Consider the following 20000-nt stretch of genomic DNA (forward strand, 5'->3'; position numbering starts at 1 on the left):
CTAATAAACTAAAATACTCCCAGGTTGAAACATTGTTGATTTGTTCTTCTTACACAAATGTTTCTAACAAGCATAATTTACTCCCAGTTCTGAACTGACACTTATTCCTCAGCCAACATATGTTAATAATCAACTTCTATTTTCCCTTTTCTATTCAGGATGGCACTACAGCATTGTTGAAAGCAGCCAACAAAGGGTATAGTGATGTGATCCAGGAGTTGCTTAAATTTTCACCCACTCTTGGTATTTTGAAGGTAAGATACCAGGAGAAATTGTCCCAGTCTATAAAAGGGAGAGCTTAGAAAACAAATATATATGTATATTACAGTAGAATAAGAGAATAATCAGCCTGGTTAGTGTTTTCTTAAGAAACCACCACCTTAATTCCTTGTGGCTGGATACTTTTATAGACCCTAGTAGAAATGTGAACATGGCAAAACAAAAAGCAAGCAAAGTGTAATTGCTCATGCCTGTAATCTCAGGTTGAGGCAGGAGGATCACAAGTTTGAGGTCATTGTGAGCTCCATAATGCAACCCTGTTTCAAAAACAAAAAAGAGAAAACACAGTCTATCAGTATTTAATTTTTCAGGGGAAATAAAAAGATATACAGTCAATGAAATTTCTAAAATTTGAAAGTAGCTGGGTGCTGGTAGTTGTAATCCTAGCTACTCAGGAACTGTAACACACCTGTAATCCTAGCTATTCAGGATGCAGTTAAGTCTGTGAGACTCTTATCTCCAATTAACCACCAGAAAACCAGAAGTGGAGCTGTGGATCAAAGTGGTAGAATGCTAGTTTTGAGCAGAAGAGCTAAGGACAGCACCCAGGCCCTAAGTTCAAGCCCTACAACTGACAAAAAAAGCATAAATAAACAGGAAAATAAGCCAAATTGATATCGTTTGGAAGATCTGTGCAATCAAGAAAAATACTGAGGACCTTCTTTCATTACGCTGAGCAAAGAACTACTGTGCTTAGTTTCCTTAAATGAAATAAAATTAGCCTAGCACACCTGAAAGCCCCAGAAAATATGTCTTTCTGGCATCCTGGGTCTTCCAGAAAACAGCCCAACATCTCTTCGGTAAATTTAAATTATTTTGGATTAAAAATCTCTAATGAACACTAGGGGTCAGCAAACATTTTTTATATATAAAGGACCGGACAGTACATAGGCTTTGTGAGTGTGTTAGTCCAGCTTTTCAACATAAACAATCTAAGAGAGGACAGATTTATTTTGGCTTACAATTTTCTCATGGAGAACATGACAGAGCAGAACACTTTACATCATGGCAGCCAGAAAGCAGAGGAAGAAGGGACCTAGTCCTGTGGCATGCTGTCATCAAACCTCTTCTTCCAGCTAGGCCCCACCTCATAACGTTTCCACCACCTCCCAAAATAGTATCACCTGGTGGGGACCAAGGGTTCAACACAAGAGCCTGTGGGAGCATTTCATATCCAAACCATAACAGTGGTCCACAAGGTATCTATCACCATTCCTCAAGTCTGCTATGACAGTAATAAACAAAAAGCAAGGAAAGTGTGGCTTCATTCCCATAGTTTCATTTATTTAACTATATTGTATTTATGAAATTTCTTGTTTGCACAGCTACAAATGTTCTTTTCAGCTTTTTAAGAATCATTTAAACGTGCAAAAGCAATTCTTAGCTTATAGAATATACAAAAACAGAGACTGGGCTAGACTTGGCCCATAGGCCATACTTTGTTGACCCAACTAATATAGTTGTTTTTTTGTTTTGTTTTGTTTTGGTTTTGTTTTTTGGCAGTACTAGAGTTTGATTTCAGGGCATCATACTTGCTAGACAGGCTCTCTACTACTTTAACCAGACCTTTAGCCCTACCCTACTGTTTTCTTAAACACAGGACACCAAATCTATTCTACATTGGCACAGTGTTTAGCAGTTTGGAGACTGTGCTCTCAGGATCTATGAAGATCTATATAATCAACTCTAGCCCCTCTGTATATCAGCTTTATAATAACAAGTTAAAAACTTTCAGACAATAGTTCTGTATATACATATACATATAAAATATACATATGTTATATGCCCTTTGTATTTTATACTCCATTCTTGCTATCATCCATTATCAGAATCGCTGGGTTCACTGTGGCGGTCCCTCTCCATTCTTTTAATGAGCTACTTCTAATCTTCCTTGAACTTGGAAGCCAAAAAAGGTTGCACTTGTTCAAACTGGTTGTAAACAAAATACATCTATGAAAGTGAAATTATGCACATAAAAAGATGCTTTAGAAATGAACTTCTCAATATCTAGGATTGTTTCCAACCATTCTTTTTTGACTTTCTGTTTGGTTTTGTGCCAACACCAGGGCTTAAACTCAAGTCTTGCACTATTGCTCAGCTTTCTTGCTCATGACTGGCACTCTACCATTTGAGCCACAACTGCAGTCCAGCTTTTCTGCTTGGTAATTGGAGATAGTCTCTCAGACTTTTCTTCCCTGGGTTGGCTTTGAGCCACAATCTCAGACCTAAAAATCTTCAGATCTAATCTTCTGAGTAGCTAGGATTACAGGTGTGAACCACCCAGCACCTGGCTTCTTTGGCTTTTTTTTTATTAGCCATGTTGCAAATAGGTGGAGTTGATATATTAGTTCATAATTAATCATGTAAATTGATAATAGTAGTACATCTGTAATCCCAGCACTCAGGAGACTGAGACAGACATTTCTTGAGTAACTAAACATGGCTGTATGCAGAGTCAAGGCCAGCCTGGGCTGCATAGAAAGACCCCTGTCTCAAAAAAATTACAAATATATACATATATATAAAGAGGCAGAGAGAATGTTATCAGATTAGTGAATTATCATATATAATATGAAAACAACCATAAGAATTTTCTGTAAGAATGATATTCTGCTTTTACAAAGTCACAACGGGTTTGGGTCATTAGCTTGCATTTGGACACTATTTTTAGACATACATAAAGAATACACACACATACACACACACACATACACACATACACCCAACATCCTATTGTTCATCATCCTTATACCAATTTGATTCTATTGTCTTCTTTTCCCCTCCCAGATTCTTTTTCCCTCCCAGATATAGCTCTGAGCCACCTTTATTGCTTCCTTAGTTTAATAAGTGTTTCCACTAAATTTTACATAGCATCAGGAATTCATCTTCTAGGCCCTTCAGTACTCACAAATACTTCAACTGAGGGCTCAGAAAAATTACCTTAGGACACAGACTCAAATACTCTGTACACAATGGTTCTAGCTGTGCTCCAAGTAGTCTCTTCAGATATCGATAGCCCAGCAGGAAGTGGATCAGCAAAAGTACAAAGAAAAAAGTTCAGCATAGTATTGCTGGGGGATTTTGTTTGTTTTCCTGTAGCAAATTCTAAAGTATATAAAACTATCAGAGGGCTAGGCACTAATGGCTCACACTGTTCATGCCAGCTATATCCCAGTTCCAGGTTGGTCTTGGCAAAAAAGTTGGTGAGACCCTCATCTCAACAGAAAAATCTAGGCATAGGTCTGTCTGTCTGTCTGTCATTTCAGCTATGGCAGGAAGCAAGCCCAGGCAAAAAGCAAAATCCTATCTCAAAACTAACAAGAATAAAAAGGTCTAGCAGCATGGCTCAAGTAATAGAGTACCTGCCTAGCAAGCAGGAGTAGGTTTTGAGTTCAAAACCCAGTACTATCAACAGTAAATAAATAAATACAAAATACAAAAATATGATTCTTACAGTGACCGTGAAGTCATGTGTAGCCTGGGCCAGATTCCTTGTTTCCTTTGCAAGAGAACATTGGCAATCCTTGCACTGACCATGGCTGGAGATCTGAAGGCATTGTACTAGGTGCTAGTGTGACTGCAAGAGACTATAGGAAAGACTAATGCTTGAGGTAATCGTCTTATCACTCCGATGATTCATGATGAAAGCCAAGCTAAGTGCCAGTGGCTGAGCTTCCTCCTGACACACTCTGTCATTTTCTTTTAGAATGGGACGTCAGCACTCCATGCAGCAGTGCTCAGCGGGAATATTAAAACAGTGGCACTGCTTCTGGAAGCAGGGGCAGACCCAGCCCTGAGAAACAAGGTACCCACTTACCCCATCTTTTAACTCTCCTGGGTTTTCATGCAAAGAGATGACATCATCTTAAGCTAAGATAAGCATCACTCTGGCTCCTATGACTGTCTTGAGTTTGCTATAGATAGGGCATTAACCCAGGGAATTGTACTGCAAGCCTTACATTAGCAATGGTTTTCCACTGATAATGGTTCAGGCTCCCAGCAAGAGCAACGGAGGCCAATAAAGCAGTCATTACAGGAAGTAAGGATTGTTCTACCATCAGAGATGTGTCCTAAAAATGTCCTGGCAGTTCATCACCATCTCTCAGAGTAGGACTTTCCCATCTTGAGCATCATTTGTGCTGTGCTTGGTGACTCCATGGAGGTGAGGGGGAAGGGGCTTTTATATTGACAGATGTACATGCCACTGATACTAAACCAACCTCTATTTTAATCATTCTCAATCTTTAGTTTACAGTGAGGCCAAACTTGGAAGTCAGAGTTCATAATAGCAATAGAAAAAAAAATGGCCTTGTGCTGAAGGCTCACACGTATAATCCTAGTTACTCAAGAGGCTAAGATCTGAAGATCTCAGCCTGGGCAGGAAAGTCCATGAGACTCTTATCTCCAATGAATCACCAAAAAGCTGGAAGTGGAGCTGTGGCTCAAGTGTTAGAGCACTGGCCTTGGAGGGGGTGGGGAAGGAGGGGGGAATCGGACACAACTCCGGAATAGTGCCCAGACCCTGAGTTCAAGCTCCAGAACCAACACACACACACACACACACACACACACACACACACACACACACACACACACACACACACACACACACACACACACACACACACACACACACACACACACACACACACACACACACACGACTGTCATTTTACTTCTTTGTATTCAACATCTACTTACACTGCTGTCACATGCCCAGATGCAGGAAGAATGGCTTATGAAAAAATCTAAACTACAAAACTTTTTTTTTTGTCAGTTGTGGGGCTTGAACTCTGCATCTGGGCACTGTCCCTCAGCTCTTCAGCTCAAGGCAGATGCTCTACCATTTGAGCCACAGTGCCACTTCTGGTTTTCTGAAGGAAGACATGAGATTGATATTTATTAATAGAAGACATTAAAAGATAGCTTCACTTTACTCCATACTTCCATACTCACTGAATTTTTCTATTGCTGTGTTGGAACTTTTTTAAAGCAAAACAGGCATGCATGGTGGTTCACACTTGTAATCCCAGCACCTGGGTATCTGGGGCAGGAAGATTGTGAGTTTAAGGCCATTGTGGGCTTCATAATGAGGCCCTGTGTCCAAAAATTTGTTTTGAAGATAAAAACAAGGAGCCAGGTATGTAGATCAGTGGTAGAATATTTGTCTAACATGAGTGAAGCCCCTGGGTTCAGGTACCCAGAGCTAAAAATGTTTTTGTTGTTATCTTTTTTACAAAAGATACTTATAGGCTGGGAAGATAACTTAATGATAGAGTGCTTGCCTAGCATGCATGAAGCCCTGGGTTCCATTCCTTAGTACCACATAAACAGAAAAGGCCTGAAGTGATGCTATGACTCAAGGGGTAGATCACTAGTCTTGAACAGAAGATGGTCAGGGACAGTGTCCAGGCCCTGAGTTAAAGCCCCAGAACTGGCACACACAAAAAAATTCTTCATAGCCAGGATCAGTGGCTCAAACCTATGATCCTTGGGAGACACAGATATAGTTCAACCAATGGATGGCTGTAGCAGTGTACCTATATAGTTCAACCAATGGATGGCTGTAGCAGTGTACCTATCATACAGCTAAGTAGGGAAACAAATAGGTGGATCAGAGTCCAGGCCAGCCAGGACATAGAATAAGACCCCTTCCCATCTCAGAAATAGCCAAAATCCAAAATAATGGCTGAGGGTGTGACTCAAGTAGCAAAAGTGCCTGCCTAGAAAGTACAAGGTCCTGAAGTTAACCATAGTACCACTACCAAAAGAAAAAATGTTATTCTTCAATGTACAACCACCCTCAGGACAACACTTTATTCTGTAGGTGGCAAGAACTACTATGGCAGGGAATCTAGATGTTCAATAAGAGTGGAATCAGGAGTCGCCATCTTTTAGGCGCAGGGAACAGATTACCTTTTGCCAAATGTCTTAATTCTGCCCATGGCCAGGGGGCCTTTCCTAGTGCATTCACTTTTACCTCTTAGAGTTTCTTTCTTTTTTCTACTTGAAAGTTTCATCTTCCTTCTCTTCTTTATTTTCTCCTTGATCTGCTTCTTGAGCTTTTTGAAGGGCTTTCTTGTGATACCTTCTCAGCCAGTTATGGTGCCTGCCTCCCCTTCCCCAGACCCTGAATCTTAATTGGAAATGGAGCTCTAGTTCCATATGCACATACTTGGAGTCTTAGGCCAGAGCCCTGACTCTGAGACTTTCAACATATCAGATCCAACACTGGTCCCAAAGAAAGCAAATGGAAGCAATAAAAAAAGAGCAGAGTGATGGGAGGAAGGAAAGTTAGCTTCTCTTTAAATATGAGATAGGTACAACATGAGATTTGGGTTTAAATAGAGGAGCAACTGGGGCACCGGAAAAGAGGTGTGCTTACCTGGTCAAAGGTATAGTCTTACTGTTACCTCAGTTCTGGTCCTGGGGTTGCTTCAGTAAAGCTTCCATCTATCATAAAGAAGTTTTTTGGGTAGCCTGGTCATTCCCCAAATCCAAGGTGACTACAAGCTTAGGGCAATGATTAATCACTAAAACTTTCAGGTGCTCTGGGGATATCCAGAATAAGACATTATATAAGATAGTAGGGCCATTAGGTTATCTTATCTTGGTCCTTTAAGTCAGGAAAGGGAATAAGATAGACTTGTTATCTGTGGGTTTGTTTGTTTTTTTAGACAGACACTACTTGAGTGAGTAACATGCCTACTATGTGCAGGGATGGGAACCAAGGGTTTAAAATGGAGACAGATGCAAAATGAGAGCAAGGATGTGAGGCTTTTTCCCAGGTGAGGATTCAGTGCTTTTTAGCAAAGCAGTTTCTAAGTACTTAACATGCATGTATAGATGCATATATATTTATATGTGTACATACATATACATATACATATATTCAGGGCATTTGGAAAAGAAACCCATTAGGAAGGGCAATGGAACAGCCAAGGCCAAGGGTCACTTTTACCATTTTACTTAGCATATAGAAGTATTATTTCCCTGTTCCTACCATTGAATTGCTTGTAGATAACATGTCTGTTAAAGCCTCTACTTATCTCTGTCCCAGATAGTTGGATTTGTTTTCTATTAGCTGGCCTGGCTTGTGATAAGCTAGCAGAAGTCACAATTGCCTTTCTTTTTTAATTTAGTCCTGTACACTTCTGTTCAGGACTGCCTAAAGTGATCAGTTTTTGCTAGTAAGCTATCCAGGACTTGGGGAAAAAAACTGCAATTGCAGGCTCCTGCCTGTAATTCTAGCTACTCAGGAGGCTGAAATCTGAGGATTGTGGTTCAAAGCCAGCTGAGGCAGGAAAATCCATGAGATGCTTATCTCCAATTAACTTCCAAGAAGCCAGAAATGGGAGCTGTAGCTCAAGTAGTAGAGCACCAGCCTTGAGCAAAAAAAGCCAAGGGACAATACCCAGGCCCTGAGTTCAAGACTCAGAGAGTAGCCGCATATGCCCAGTAGGTGCACGTGGATGCATGTGAGTGCGTGCATGCACGAGTGCGTGCATGCACACGCGCGTGCGCGCGCACACACACACACAAATATCATGGAGACAAGAAGATAACATTTATATATTTGTTTAAATGTATAATGTGTATACATTTAAAGGAGATCTGTATTGCCTTAATACAAAAGTATGAGTCTAGCAGGGTAGAAAATGTGGGTATCTAAAGCCACAGCAGCTATGAGGAGTTACTGATGTCCATCTCGTCTTCTTTCAGGCCAATGAACTTCCAGCAGAACTAACCAAAAATGAACACATACTGCATCTCCTCCGTAGTAAAGAAGGACACAGGAAGAGCTAACTTAGTTCCATTTTACACAGAAAGCTAGAAACCTTAACCATATTGTCCCAAAACAAATGGCTTTCAAACAGTGCTAGAAATTCTTTGAAGAAATAATATACTCAGAATGTCTGCCCTGCGGGTCCCTGGCTGATAGCTGTGCTTTGAGCACAGATTCAGGAACAGGAGAGCTCAGGGGTCCCCTTCCCTCACTCTCAGTGGGCTTCTCACACGATCCTGTTACCCAAGTCCAGGCCAGGCATTGTCACCGATTCTACATTTGCAACTATACTAACGTGGCTTCCTCAGTTAAAACTTGAGGTTGGACAGGGTTTTCAGAATTAAGCAAAGACACAGAAAGTTGTGTCCCTTTGAGAGAATGAACGGTTGACTCAATGAATTGCTGCACTTTTGTTTTGTGTGCCATGTAGATGTGCTAAAATGTATAGGTTCATCATGTTTTACAAAATCTATGTATGTCATTTCTTCTTCCCCCTAAAGATCATAGCCATAATTAATGCAAATCAATGATGTGCAGGCATACTTTACCCAAGGGCCACTTCCAACATCTCATCAGGTGCTTTACAAAGATGGACGGTTGAATTATAGAAAAGACAAATTGTATGCTTGTTAACCTGAAGCTTACTCCTGAAGTATAAAATCATTTACTTAACTTTGTCGGTATGTTAGGAAACCAGTGAAAATTTAGAAACTGGAAATTACAAATCACAGGAAATAGAAGCCCTGTCTCTTTGAGCTTTTATTTTGGTGCCAGTTTTGGTTCTAGTAAGTAGACCTAATATGCTCTGAAATCTTAAGCTTCCAACACTGCATTGCTTGATAGAATGGCTTTGAAATCATATTATATGCAAACCTAATGTATTGCTGGAGTGTAAGTAATAAAAGATGATTGCTAGTATTTAATGTGTTCATCTCTGCATGTTCTTGGGTTGATTCAAGGAGTCTTCTATTGGAATTATTTCTTTGAAGGAGGTCACTAAAATTTATAACCAGTGCACTTGATAATCAATGGTGTCTAACTGTCTCTGTCAGTGCCTAACTACACACACAAGTTAATCAACACTAGTGTTATTTCTCTTATTTTTTTTGTTTTATGATGTTCTACTTTAGTTTCTAGACAATGTTCTATGTGAACTCATGTTATGATGGAGGGAAACTGAATCACCAACTAAGTTTTGTTTAACCAAAATGAAGAAGTACTAAGTGCATTGTCTGTAAGTCAGTAAAGTATGGAATAAAATTTTTTAATTAAAATACTCTCAAAATTGTTTAAGATTAATTCATTAAAAGCTTTATTTGAAACATTATCATAAGCAAAACCACTAATGAGCCATCTACAGCTCTCTAAGATAGCTATGGCCTCAGTAGCTCTGCAAAAATCTACAGTCTCATTTCTTTTATTTTTCTTTCTTTCTTTCTTTCTTTCTGTCTGTCTGCCTGTCTTTCTGTCTTTCTTTCTTTCTTTTTTGAAAGTGCTGATCACCAATTCAACACTAGTGAATTCAGCCTCTCTCTTGCTAGTACAAGCCTGCCCCACCCTACAGGGTTCTTACTTTAATTTCAAGATAAGAGATTAGAAAGCTATCAGTTGACAAAACATCAAACATAAACATTGTCCTAGCTTAAAAGCAGTGCCAATTTCCTCACTGACAGACTTTTATTCTGCAGTTATTCATATACACATTTTTCCCATATGGGAATTTTAAAAACCTATATCCATTTTGAAGAAGAAAATAATGTGGCCTTAAATGCTTTATATTTTTCCCTTTAGTTAACCATCATAACAAAAATAGTTGTTAAGCACTGATTCAAAACAAAACACTAGTAGGGTTACTAACAACAAAGTTACAAAAGATAGAATAACAAACTTAATGCTTTTTACTAAAATATGTTGTCCTTGGTCTATTCCTTATATTGTTTTAGGTGGCTAATGTTCTTGAATAATATCAGGGTGGTAAAAATGAACCTAGTAGCTTTAACAATATTTAATGGAGGCTTTCTTGCTGTAGATAAGAGATCTGGTTTAGAAGGATCACACCTAACCTAGATGAGATTATAATTTGATGTTTGTCTGGGAAGAGGATTAAATGCCTACCAAAGACAGAAAAAAAAGGTCTATTATTTAAAAATTGTATTTTAGTTTGTACACATATAAGTGATACTTTATGTTCATCTAATTCACAATTCAGTGAACTCTGTATCCTAAGATTTAAAGCTGCCAATTCCTATGCAAATCATCTGCATAACTGAACTACAAAAGATTATCAGGATATGTTTATTTGATAACACATTCCATTTTGTAGTTGCAAATAAAGCTAATATACTACCCAATTTGCCTTTGCTGCTTTTTTCCGTCTTTCAGTTAACAGTTACTTCTAATGGAATACAATTTTTAGAGCAATTACTACAACTCTGTTAGTAAAATAAATTGACATTTGGGATCCTGAAGGGACTTAAGATTTTGTTATTTCTACTATAGAGAACATTTAGTTTTCATTCAGGAAAGAAACAAAAACCCTGGGCTACTCACAAAGACATTGAAATGGAAAGCTCCTGGTGTCCATTTCTGTGTCTATGATGCCCACTCCCCACCCACAAGTCCTGGTGGTGGTGTTCTCTTATGAAATCGCTGATGACTTTGCAGAACTTCAGGTGTTAGAAGCAACACTGGGAACCTGGAAAAGCCCCTCATGACTGTTTTGGCTTTCTCTCTTCCTATCCACCCTCTGCAACCACAGGAAGCTACCGCTCATTGTTAACCACCCTGGGAGGGATACCTACAGGAAATCAGCACCTCCTGATATCAAGCTTCCTGCAGTTACACTGAGATGGCTGCAATTGGAGATGGGGGCCTACTGGATAGAGGGATGAAAAACTGAGTTCCTACCTTTAAAACAAGATGGTTTGGGTGCCCGAGTTAGCAGAATTTTACAGGTTCAGGTTTACTGGAATGTGTTGCAGATTATTTTCTTAATAATCACAGATTATTACTGTAGCAACAGTTTAAAAAAAGCAAAAACTAATATTTGTAAAGGGATAGGTAGGTGCTAAGCACTTGGCTAGGATTGTCTCATTCACCTTCCAGCACAATCCATCGTGCTATATGAGGATTTTTCATGTCTCTGTCCCACATCAGCTCATGTCCTTGTCCTTCAAAATATGGAGGTGGGAAAAAAGGACACAAGTTATATGCTGCTGTGTTTCAAACATGGTTTGTCCCCTCCAAATCTCTTTCCGAGAAAATTCTTCAACACAACAGTATTTGTGTGTGTGTGTGTGTGTGTGTGTGTGTGTGTGTGTGTGTGTGTGTGTGTGTGTGTGTGTGTGTGTGTGTGTGTGTGTGTGTGTGTGTGCTGGTCCACACAAGTTATATGCTGCTGTGTTTCAAACATGGTTTGTCCCCTCCAAATCTCATACCGAGAAAATTCTTCAACACAACAGTATTTGTGTGTGTGTGTGTGTGTGTGTGTGCATGTGTGTGTGTGTGCGTGTGTGTGTGTGCGTGCGTGTGTGTGTGTGTGTGTGTGTGTGTGTGTGTGTGTGTGTGTGCTGGTCCTGGGGCTTGAACTTATTGCCTGGGCTCTACCAATTGAGCCATAGCTCCATTTCCAGCTTTTTTGGTGTATGTATAATTGGAGATAAGAGTCTCATGGAGGGGGAATTAGAGGGAGGGAAAGTGGGAGCAAAAGGAGGGAGGGGATAAGTTCAACAAGAAAGATACTCACTACCTTCCATATGTAACTGTAACCCCTCTGTATATCACCTTGACAATAAAATTAAATTTTAAAAAAAAATTTTAAGGGGCTGGGAAGATGGCTCAGTGGTAGAGTGCTTGCCTTGCAATGCATGAGGCCCTGGGTTCCATTCCCCAGCACCACATAAGCAGAAAGAAAAAAAAAAAAGCCAGAAGTGGTGCTGTGGCTCAAGTGGTAGAGTGCTAGCCTTGAGCTGAAGAGCTGAGGGACAGCACCCAGGCCCAGAGTTCAGGCCCCACAACCAGACCCCCCAAAAAAAATTTTTTAAAGTTCAAAAATTACAAATTAAAATAAATATATAAAATTTAAAAAGCAGTCTCATGGACTTTCCTTCCCTGTGCTGGCTTTGAACCATGATCCTCCTATCTCGGCCTCCTCTAAGTAGCAAGGATGACAGGCATGAGCTACTAGTGCCTAACACAACAATATTGGGAATTTCATTTTAGATTGCACACATGTAAATGATTCATGTTACTATTATATAGGTAGTTGTACAAAATTATTTTAATTCAATATGTCAATTTATGAGTACAATGCAGTTTGATCAATGTCACCCCTTAAACCATTCTGCCCCCATGATTCTTTAATGTTAATCTAATTTGCAATTTTGTTAGCTCAGTATCCTCAGAGATAAAACTGGCAGTTCCTATGCAAATCATCTGTGTAATTGAATTGCAGAAGATTTTCATTACACACATGTGTTTGATGACATAGATGACCTTGTAATTCAATGGGGCCTGGTGGGAGGTGACTGGGGCAGGCCAGATGATGGTCATCAAAAGGACTGTGACAAATCTGATCTTCAGTCAGGTGAGTCTCAGAGGGGGACATTAGGATTGTTAATAAAGAGCCCCTCCCCAGTCACTTCCCTTTTTTCATTTGTGCCAGTCTGGAGGCCTGAACTCAGGATCTAAGCCATCTCTGAACTAGGACTATAGGTATGAGCCATGGGAGCTGAGCTCTCTTCCTTTCTTATGATCTCTTCTACAAGCACTACTCTGCACTTGCTTGTGCCCCACTGTGTGAAACCATCTGCCATGTTTTAATGTATCCAGAAGAAAGATCACCTTTTTGGGGCCTCCAAACTGTGAATTAAAGAAACCTCTTTTCTTTATAAACCCTCAGTCTCAGGTATGCTGTTATAGCAACACAAAACATACCAAGACATATACTCTATAGGAAAAATTAAAATAATTTAATATCCGCCTGGACTCTCCTGCCAGGCTGCCTTTTCCCTCTGCTTACTCTACTGAACACAATGAGGTAAATTAGTAACAGAGAAAGTTTCCACAGGCTTCCCGATTGTCCTTAGCCCTTAGTCTAAAAACTATGTAATTAGGCTGAAAAGTCTTAGAATATTTTTCCTTGCACTCTTCCCAGCCTATCTTACACTTATTTTTGTCAATAATTTGTAAGACAATTTTAACATATAAACGTATGATGACATGTTTTCATAAATAAAGGAAGCTAACTAAGGCCTTTCATTCTTTTGTTTTTTGTTTTTGTCTTTTGTGGGGCCTGAACTCTGGGCCTGGGCCCTGTCCCTCCGCTCTTCAGCTCAAGGCCAGTGCTCTACCACTTGAGCCACAGTGCCACTTCCAGCTTTTTCTGCTTATGTGGTGCTGAGGAATTGAACCCAGGGCCTCATGCATGCGAGGCAAGCACTCTACCTCTGAGTATTTCATACTTTGGTGTCTTGTTAACTTCATCTTGTCAACAGAAAGAATGACTTCTGCTGTCTTCTCTCCCTACTAGGAAATAACTCTCTAGTCTTCAGTGAAGGAAAATGTGGTTATTGTTACTACTTGATGCAGTTAAAGTTTTAACAATGGTCTTAGGGGGGCTGGGAAAGTGGCTTAGTAGTTGAGTGCTTACCTAGTATGCATGAAGCCATGGGTTCCATTCCTTAGTATCACATAAACAGAAAAAGCCAGAAGTGGTGCTGTGGCTCGAATTGTAGACTGCTAGCCTTGAGTAGAAGATGCTCAGGATAGTGCCCAGGCCCTGAGTTCAAGTCCCAGCACTGGCAAAAAAGAAAAAGAAAAAGAAAAAAAGGTCTTTAAAGGAATCAGATCCCCTATTTTAGAAAAGATTTGACCAAAAACCACCCCCAAGAAAAGGAAAATGTGTTGCCTAACAGAATCCATTTAAAACCCTCAGTGCTAAACTACAAAATTTTTCTCCACTCACTGGAGTGGAAGTTACACAATTTATGTGTGACTCAATTAACCAATTCAAGTGCTTTTCTAGGATGACTAACACTTCTCCATAAAGCTGATGAGCAGTGCCCTAAGTCTGAGTCAGTCATAACCATTCCTACTAAAAGTCATGAGTTATAGCTGTAAGCTGTTTTCAATAAAGATGTCTATAAAATTCAGCTTGCTTAAGTAAGGGTTTGGGTTTTTGAGTTTGTGTTTGTTTTTTGTGTTGTGTGCCAGTCCTGGAACTTGAACTCAGGGCCAAGGTGCTGTTTCTGAGCTTTTGTCCTCAAGGCTCATGTTCTACAGCTCCATTTATGACTTTTTTTGGTGGTTAATTGGAGACAGAGTCTCCTGGACTTGCCTGCTTGGCTGGCTTCAACCTATGATCCTCCAATATTAGCCTCTTGAGTAGCCAGGATCAGGTGTGAGCCACCAGTGCCCAGCCAAAGTCACTTTTAAAAATATGAAAATATTTTATTCTCACTTATATTTATATTAAGGAAATACAAATTAAAGATCTCAATTGTGCTGGAATTACAGGCATGTACCACCATGTCCAACGCAATATTTTTAAAAATAAGAAATAAAAGAAATTACAGATTCTATTTTTCAACAGATTCTATTTCTCTGAATGGCAAACTGTTGGTATTGGGGATGGGGGCAAGGACTCAGATATTCCCAAATATTGTTGACAAGAGTATAAGCTATACTTTCTTTGAAAGTCAATTTGGCAATAATCAAATTTTAGATGTATATTTCTTCTGGTCCAACAATATAAAATTTTGTGTAGGACATGGTGGCACATGCCTGTAATCCCATCTACTTGGGAGGCTGATGCAGAAAGATTATAAATTTGAGGCCAAACTTGGCAACTCTGACAAACCCTGTCTCAAAATAAAAACAGATAAGGATGTAACTCTTGCCTAGCATGAGCAAGGCCCCAGTTCAAAACACAGTACTAGAAAAAGAAAAAAAAAACAACTCTGTTTAAAATAGATTGTTGCAAAGATTTAAGCACAAAGCTGTTCAGTACATAATTGTTTCCAATAACAGTGTCAAACTCAATGTCCACAAAGAGATTGATTAAATAAATTATGTAATGGATCAAAAACTATTAACATGTATATTTTGAGCTTTCCCCTTCCATTTGCCAGCTAAACAGAATTTTGCCTTGGGTCAATTTTCCTCTCTCTCCACAAGGGAAATACTCAATAGCTTTTAGACTTTGATGCAGAATCACAAAAGCAAAGAGCACAGAAAGTGCAGACAAGCACAGGAGCCTGAGGAAGTATACAGAAAGTAAAATTCAAGAGTTGTTATTGGGATGACACATGTACACATGTAACCAGAAATGCAAGTAGAGAAACTGAGTTGTTCTGAGATACTTGTTGGTTTGGCGATCTGGGTTACATAAATCTACCTTCAGAAGTGTTCAGTATACTCAAGAATATCTTAAAAGTAATGAGGCACAAAAACATTTTACTAAATGTGAAAAAGCAAGATGAAACGGGATATCTTACTTAGTTTAAACATCCACATATTATATCTACAATGTTTTCAACGACATCATTTTCTAAAAGATGCTTAATACACAGTTATGAAGGCCCATAAGAATAATTTCATTCCTCCTTATGTTTTTTTTTCTTTCTCCTGAGATCAACATTGAATGGTGCTCAGAAAAGGAGTGGTACTGAGTATTGTCAAATATTTGGTAGTATCAGGGTTTGATTTACAGCTTCATATTTCCTAAGCAGGTAGGTACTTTACCAATTGCATCACTCCACAGACCTTTTGTGTTGTTATTTTCAATATAGGATCTCACTTTATGCCCAGACCGGCCTAGACTACAGTCCTCCTATTTTTGCTTCCCAGAATTATTGGGATGACAAGCACATGCCACTGAATGCAGCTATTGGTTAAAACACCAACTTTTTGTTGCCTGAGCTAGACTCAAACCACAATCCCCTAATCTCTCATTTCAGTAGCTTTACAAGCTTGAGCTACAAACAAACAAAAAACAACAAACACTTTTAACATTCATCACAAAGGGATTATGAGTGGTTTTGGTCTCTAAACTTTTGTGTATTTTCAAAGTTTCAATTTTTTTTTAATGCTGGTGTTTTTTTAATGGTTGGAATAACTGGAATATAAAGGAAAATGTTACCAGAAATGAATGCAAGAAAAGTACAAACCCAAAATATATAATAATGCATGACTCTAAAACGAAGATACCAAGTTTTATTTTATTTATTTATTGCTACCTTCTTTTGCCTAGAACCTAAAACTATTAGCTGTGGTCAAACTTCCCTGGGGTTCAAGTTGGTGGTCAAGCTGTCCCATCGGGCTCAGTGCTAGGCGCGGGCGGGCCAGCAGGTGGTGCGATTTCGCGCTTTTCCCGCTTTTCCCAAACGAGGCCCGAGTTGACAGTAAACAAACCGAGTGTCTGCAGTTGCTGATCGCCCCGCCCCGCCCCGCCCCGCCCCACTCGGACCACCACCGTCTGGCCACCGCACGTCACCGCCACCAGCCTGGCTGGAGGGTGGCTATTGAGTAAGTGAGCGTGGAAGAACTTGCTTCGAGTACTTACAGGAGTCACAATAAGCAAACATTCCACTGAGAAATAAGGTCCTCATGGGGCAAAAGCTCCCACGCTGTCCTGACCCACTCGAACCCTGGAAGGAAAAACGGGGTGCCTGAACAAGCGAAAGCATTAAGATCAGAGTGTCCTCCATCTATCCCAGAAACAGCCTCCCAGTCCGGATTCCAACAGTCTACTCGCCCAAATCTGCGGGACCCTCGCCTCAGGGGGCGATCCTAGGAACTTCTCGCCAAGATCACCCAAGGCTCTCCCGCCACCAGCGCCTCGGCACTTTTAGGGTCTGGCTCCGCCCCTCCGACCCGCAGGCCCCGCCCACACGATCTAGACCCCACCCCTCAAAGCTGCCCCGTAACTCTCTTGATGCCGAGGCCCCGCCCAGAAAGGGAGGAGCCGACACCCCCTCGGTCTTTCCTGAGCTGCGCGCGCACCCCGCCGCCGCCTGCGTCTGCTTGCTCCCCAGTCAGGCGCCGGTCCCGAAACAACCCGGGGAAGTGAAGCGACCGCCCGGGCGATTGGAGGAGGGAACCGAACCCGCAGAGGTCCGCAGGCCAGCGCGGCCGCAGCATGAAGGCGCGAGGCCCGGCCCTGGGCCTCCTGCTGCTGCTGCTTTGTCCGGCGCAGGTGAGCGGACGCCGGCGACCCGGACGGGCCGTGGCGGGGCCGAGCGGAGCTTCCCCGCAGCGGGCAGCCTGGGCGTGGGGCTTGAGGCGCGCGGGAGGCCCGGGTCTGGGAGGTTGGTCTTGGGGTGCCGTCCCCGCGCTCGGCCCACTGCAAGGTCTCTAGGCGCCTCGCTCTACCCTACGGCGTGGAAGGCGGCGACATCTGGGCACTTATCTGTTCATTTTGATACGAGTTGTGCAGGGAATTAAGAGACCTGATGATGGCTTGCACGTTGTTGAAGTCAGGTCCTGGCCTGCTGACATGAAGAAACAACTTGTGATCCCACTTAACTTGGGCAGCAGAAAATGACAGTCTGGGTCTGACTATCCATCCCAGGCCAAGAACTCTCCTAACTGACATTTGAGAGGAATTGCCAGCCCCCCCACGTCCACAGACCCCCCCCCCCAATACAAGCTTGGAGTCTTGGGAACAGCCCCCTCCCTCCAGGCTAGGCTCCTTGAGCCTGCCCACACTCCTGTCTGGAGAGTGCACTTTTGCTTTGCTGCAGCTATGCTTCGCATTACTCAACCTGCCCCTATTTCAGTCCGCTGTGGCCATCCTTGAATTCTTGCTCTGAGATCAGCAACTTTCTAGTACCTGCACCTGGTGACCAGAAAGAATCCAGTAACAACGGTGTCAGCTGTGATCACCTAATTCCCCTATTTAGGATGTAGGGATCAGAGGGAAGCAGAACAAAAGAGATATGGCCTCTAACCACGGTTAACTACTTGCATATGTAGAATTTAAGTTTGTAAATAGGTAGAACATGAATTGATTTAAAAAGTCTGGCCACTTTTTGTTCCCTTTCCTTTTCTGAGGAAGAAAGTATAAGAAGAGGTGAGGTAAGGCAACAAAATTTATACAGCAACCAACTGTCCTTAGTGCCTTATGTAAGTCAGTTTGAACTGTAAAGAGTGCAGGAGTCTGTGGTGCCAGTGATGCCACTGGTGCTACTGGCCATCATCTGTAATCCTAACCACTCAGGAGGCTGCGATCTGAGGATCAAGGTTCTAAGACAGCCTGGGAAGGAAAGTCCATGAGACTCATATCAAGTTAACACAGAAGTAGAGGTGTTGTTCAAGTGGTAAAGCAGCAGCCTTAAGTGAAAAAGTTAAGAGATAGCATCCAAGCCCTGCATTTGAGCCCTAGTACCAGTATGATAAATAGTGTAAGTTATTTTTATTTTGGGGTACTGAGGAGTGAACCCAGAGTCCTGTTCTTCACCAGCTACAGACCTATCTCTTTCAGTTTGTATTTTGTTTTTGACATAGATCTTGCTACTTTGCTATGGTTGGCTTCTAGCCAGATATCATCTGGCCTCCACCTCTCAAATAGACAGATATGCAGGTGTGTGCTACCACACCCAGCCTTGCAGGTTAATGCTTATGTTTTTGGTCTTGTTTTTTTAATGTCTCAGGAATCTGAGGCCCACAAAGACAAATCCCCTTGTCACAATTAGCTGGTGAAGGATGAAGCCTGGAACTATCTTGACCACCCTGTTACCTTTTTCTTAGCATAGGCACCTAGAGAGATGTTGGACTGTTTGTGTGTGCCTGCAGTTTTCTCTTTGAAATATGTGAGGGTGGAGGCCGAGGAATGCCTAAAGATGTGGGTGCTAATTAAACCAGGATGAAAGAGTGAGCCTCTGCGAATTTCCCTCATGCCCACTAACTGGCCTGCAGTAATGACAGAGTAGTGAATCAGACAGAGGGAAGGGCAAACTAAGGAGTTCCATGGACTAGAAAAACCATCTTTTAAAAACCTCCAGGTAGGTAGGGCTCAGAAGGGGATAGATATTGTTCATCCAGGGCTTAGGCCCATGGGATAGGAATCCCCAGCTGGGTGGACTTGCAGAAAAGCACACATCAAAAATCAGGATGAACCTAGAGATGTCTGGTTGGGAGGGAAAGCAGAAGAAAAATGAGATTGGGATGGTCATGGGATCTAGCTGTGAGATCACTCAACAGCTCTGTGGCTTTGGGCATTTAATCTCAACTGTTTCTTGCGAAGATAAATATCTCAGAGAATTACTGGAATTAAGTAATAAGGATATAGAGAGACTTTATCACTGTGCCTGATAACTCAAGAAATAGCAATTATTTGCCTTTGAGGAAGTAAATGGTTGAGAAAGTACAACCATTTGGCAGGTTTCACTTTATAAAGCAGCTTTAACTTAGTCTCTGCAATGCTTTTACCTCAAGGTAGTATCCAAGGCTGATGGCCCCATGAATGCATCTTCCAGGGCATTTGGAATAAGTCGGAGGTTGATTGTGAATCTCCTGTGAAATACCTGAAAATAATCTCAACTAGGTCTTACCTAAAAGTTAACAAAGTTAGCTCCTGCCTAGAGGCTTTTACTGTATCTGAACTGTTGGGGTGAAGCTAAATAGATGGGAAGAGAAGTATCAGCTTTTAGAATTCACACCAGTAACAGCAACTCCTCAGGTTGATGAGTCTGGACACTCAAAAAATTGCCTTGGAATTGTATTTGAAAGTCAGAAATACATTTAGAGGAGATCTTTATTTTTATCAATTTTAACCATTTACAGTTGGTGAAATAACATTAGAGGGCGTGCCTTTAAAGCATTGCCAGCCAAATAATATATGACGTTTTGATAAACAAGCTATGATTTTTATAAGCTTTTTCTTGAGGAACTTGGAATTGATTGAGGTTTAAGTAGAAATTTTAAACATTTAAGT

At 41.2% G+C, this 20000-nt stretch overlaps 2 protein-coding genes and 1 long non-coding RNA gene across 4 annotated transcripts in view; 2 read left to right on the top strand and 1 right to left on the bottom strand.

Moving 5' to 3' along the window:
- Ankrd29 (ankyrin repeat domain 29) overlaps positions 1-8983 on the top strand; it is a 57216-nt gene extending 48233 nt beyond the window's left edge. Inside the window, exons 8-10 of one of the 2 annotated variants that reach the window (XM_070029436.1) lie at positions 159-254; positions 3986-4084; positions 8002-8983. In XM_070029436.1, coding sequence (XP_069885537.1) covers positions 159-254; positions 3986-4084; positions 8002-8085 — 279 coding nt within the window. In that variant the 3' untranslated portion in view covers positions 8086-8983. The remainder of the gene's footprint in view (positions 1-158; positions 255-3985; positions 4085-8001) is intronic. The other variant, XM_070029437.1, reaches the window with a different exon arrangement.
- The window catches only part of LOC138832077 (uncharacterized), a 28244-nt gene extending 11496 nt beyond the window's left edge, over positions 1-16748 (bottom strand). Inside the window, exons 1-2 of the long non-coding RNA XR_011373497.1 lie at positions 16629-16748; positions 13716-13863 (exon numbers count right to left, since the gene is read on the bottom strand). This is a non-coding gene — a long non-coding RNA (uncharacterized lncRNA). The remainder of the gene's footprint in view (positions 1-13715; positions 13864-16628) is intronic.
- A 343-nt stretch (positions 16749-17091) lies between these two features.
- Positions 17092-20000, top strand: part of Npc1 (NPC intracellular cholesterol transporter 1) — a 58045-nt gene continuing 55136 nt past the window's right edge. Inside the window, exon 1 of the mRNA XM_070029438.1 lies at positions 17092-17261. Coding sequence (XP_069885539.1) covers positions 17205-17261 — 57 coding nt within the window. The 5' untranslated portion in view covers positions 17092-17204. The remainder of the gene's footprint in view (positions 17262-20000) is intronic.

The sequence above is a fragment of the Dipodomys merriami genome, unplaced genomic scaffold (assembly GCF_024711535.1).
Source record: "Dipodomys merriami isolate MVZ:Mamm:240054 unplaced genomic scaffold, mDipMer1.0.p SCAF_2, whole genome shotgun sequence".
Taxonomy (NCBI): domain Eukaryota; kingdom Metazoa; phylum Chordata; class Mammalia; order Rodentia; family Heteromyidae; genus Dipodomys; species Dipodomys merriami.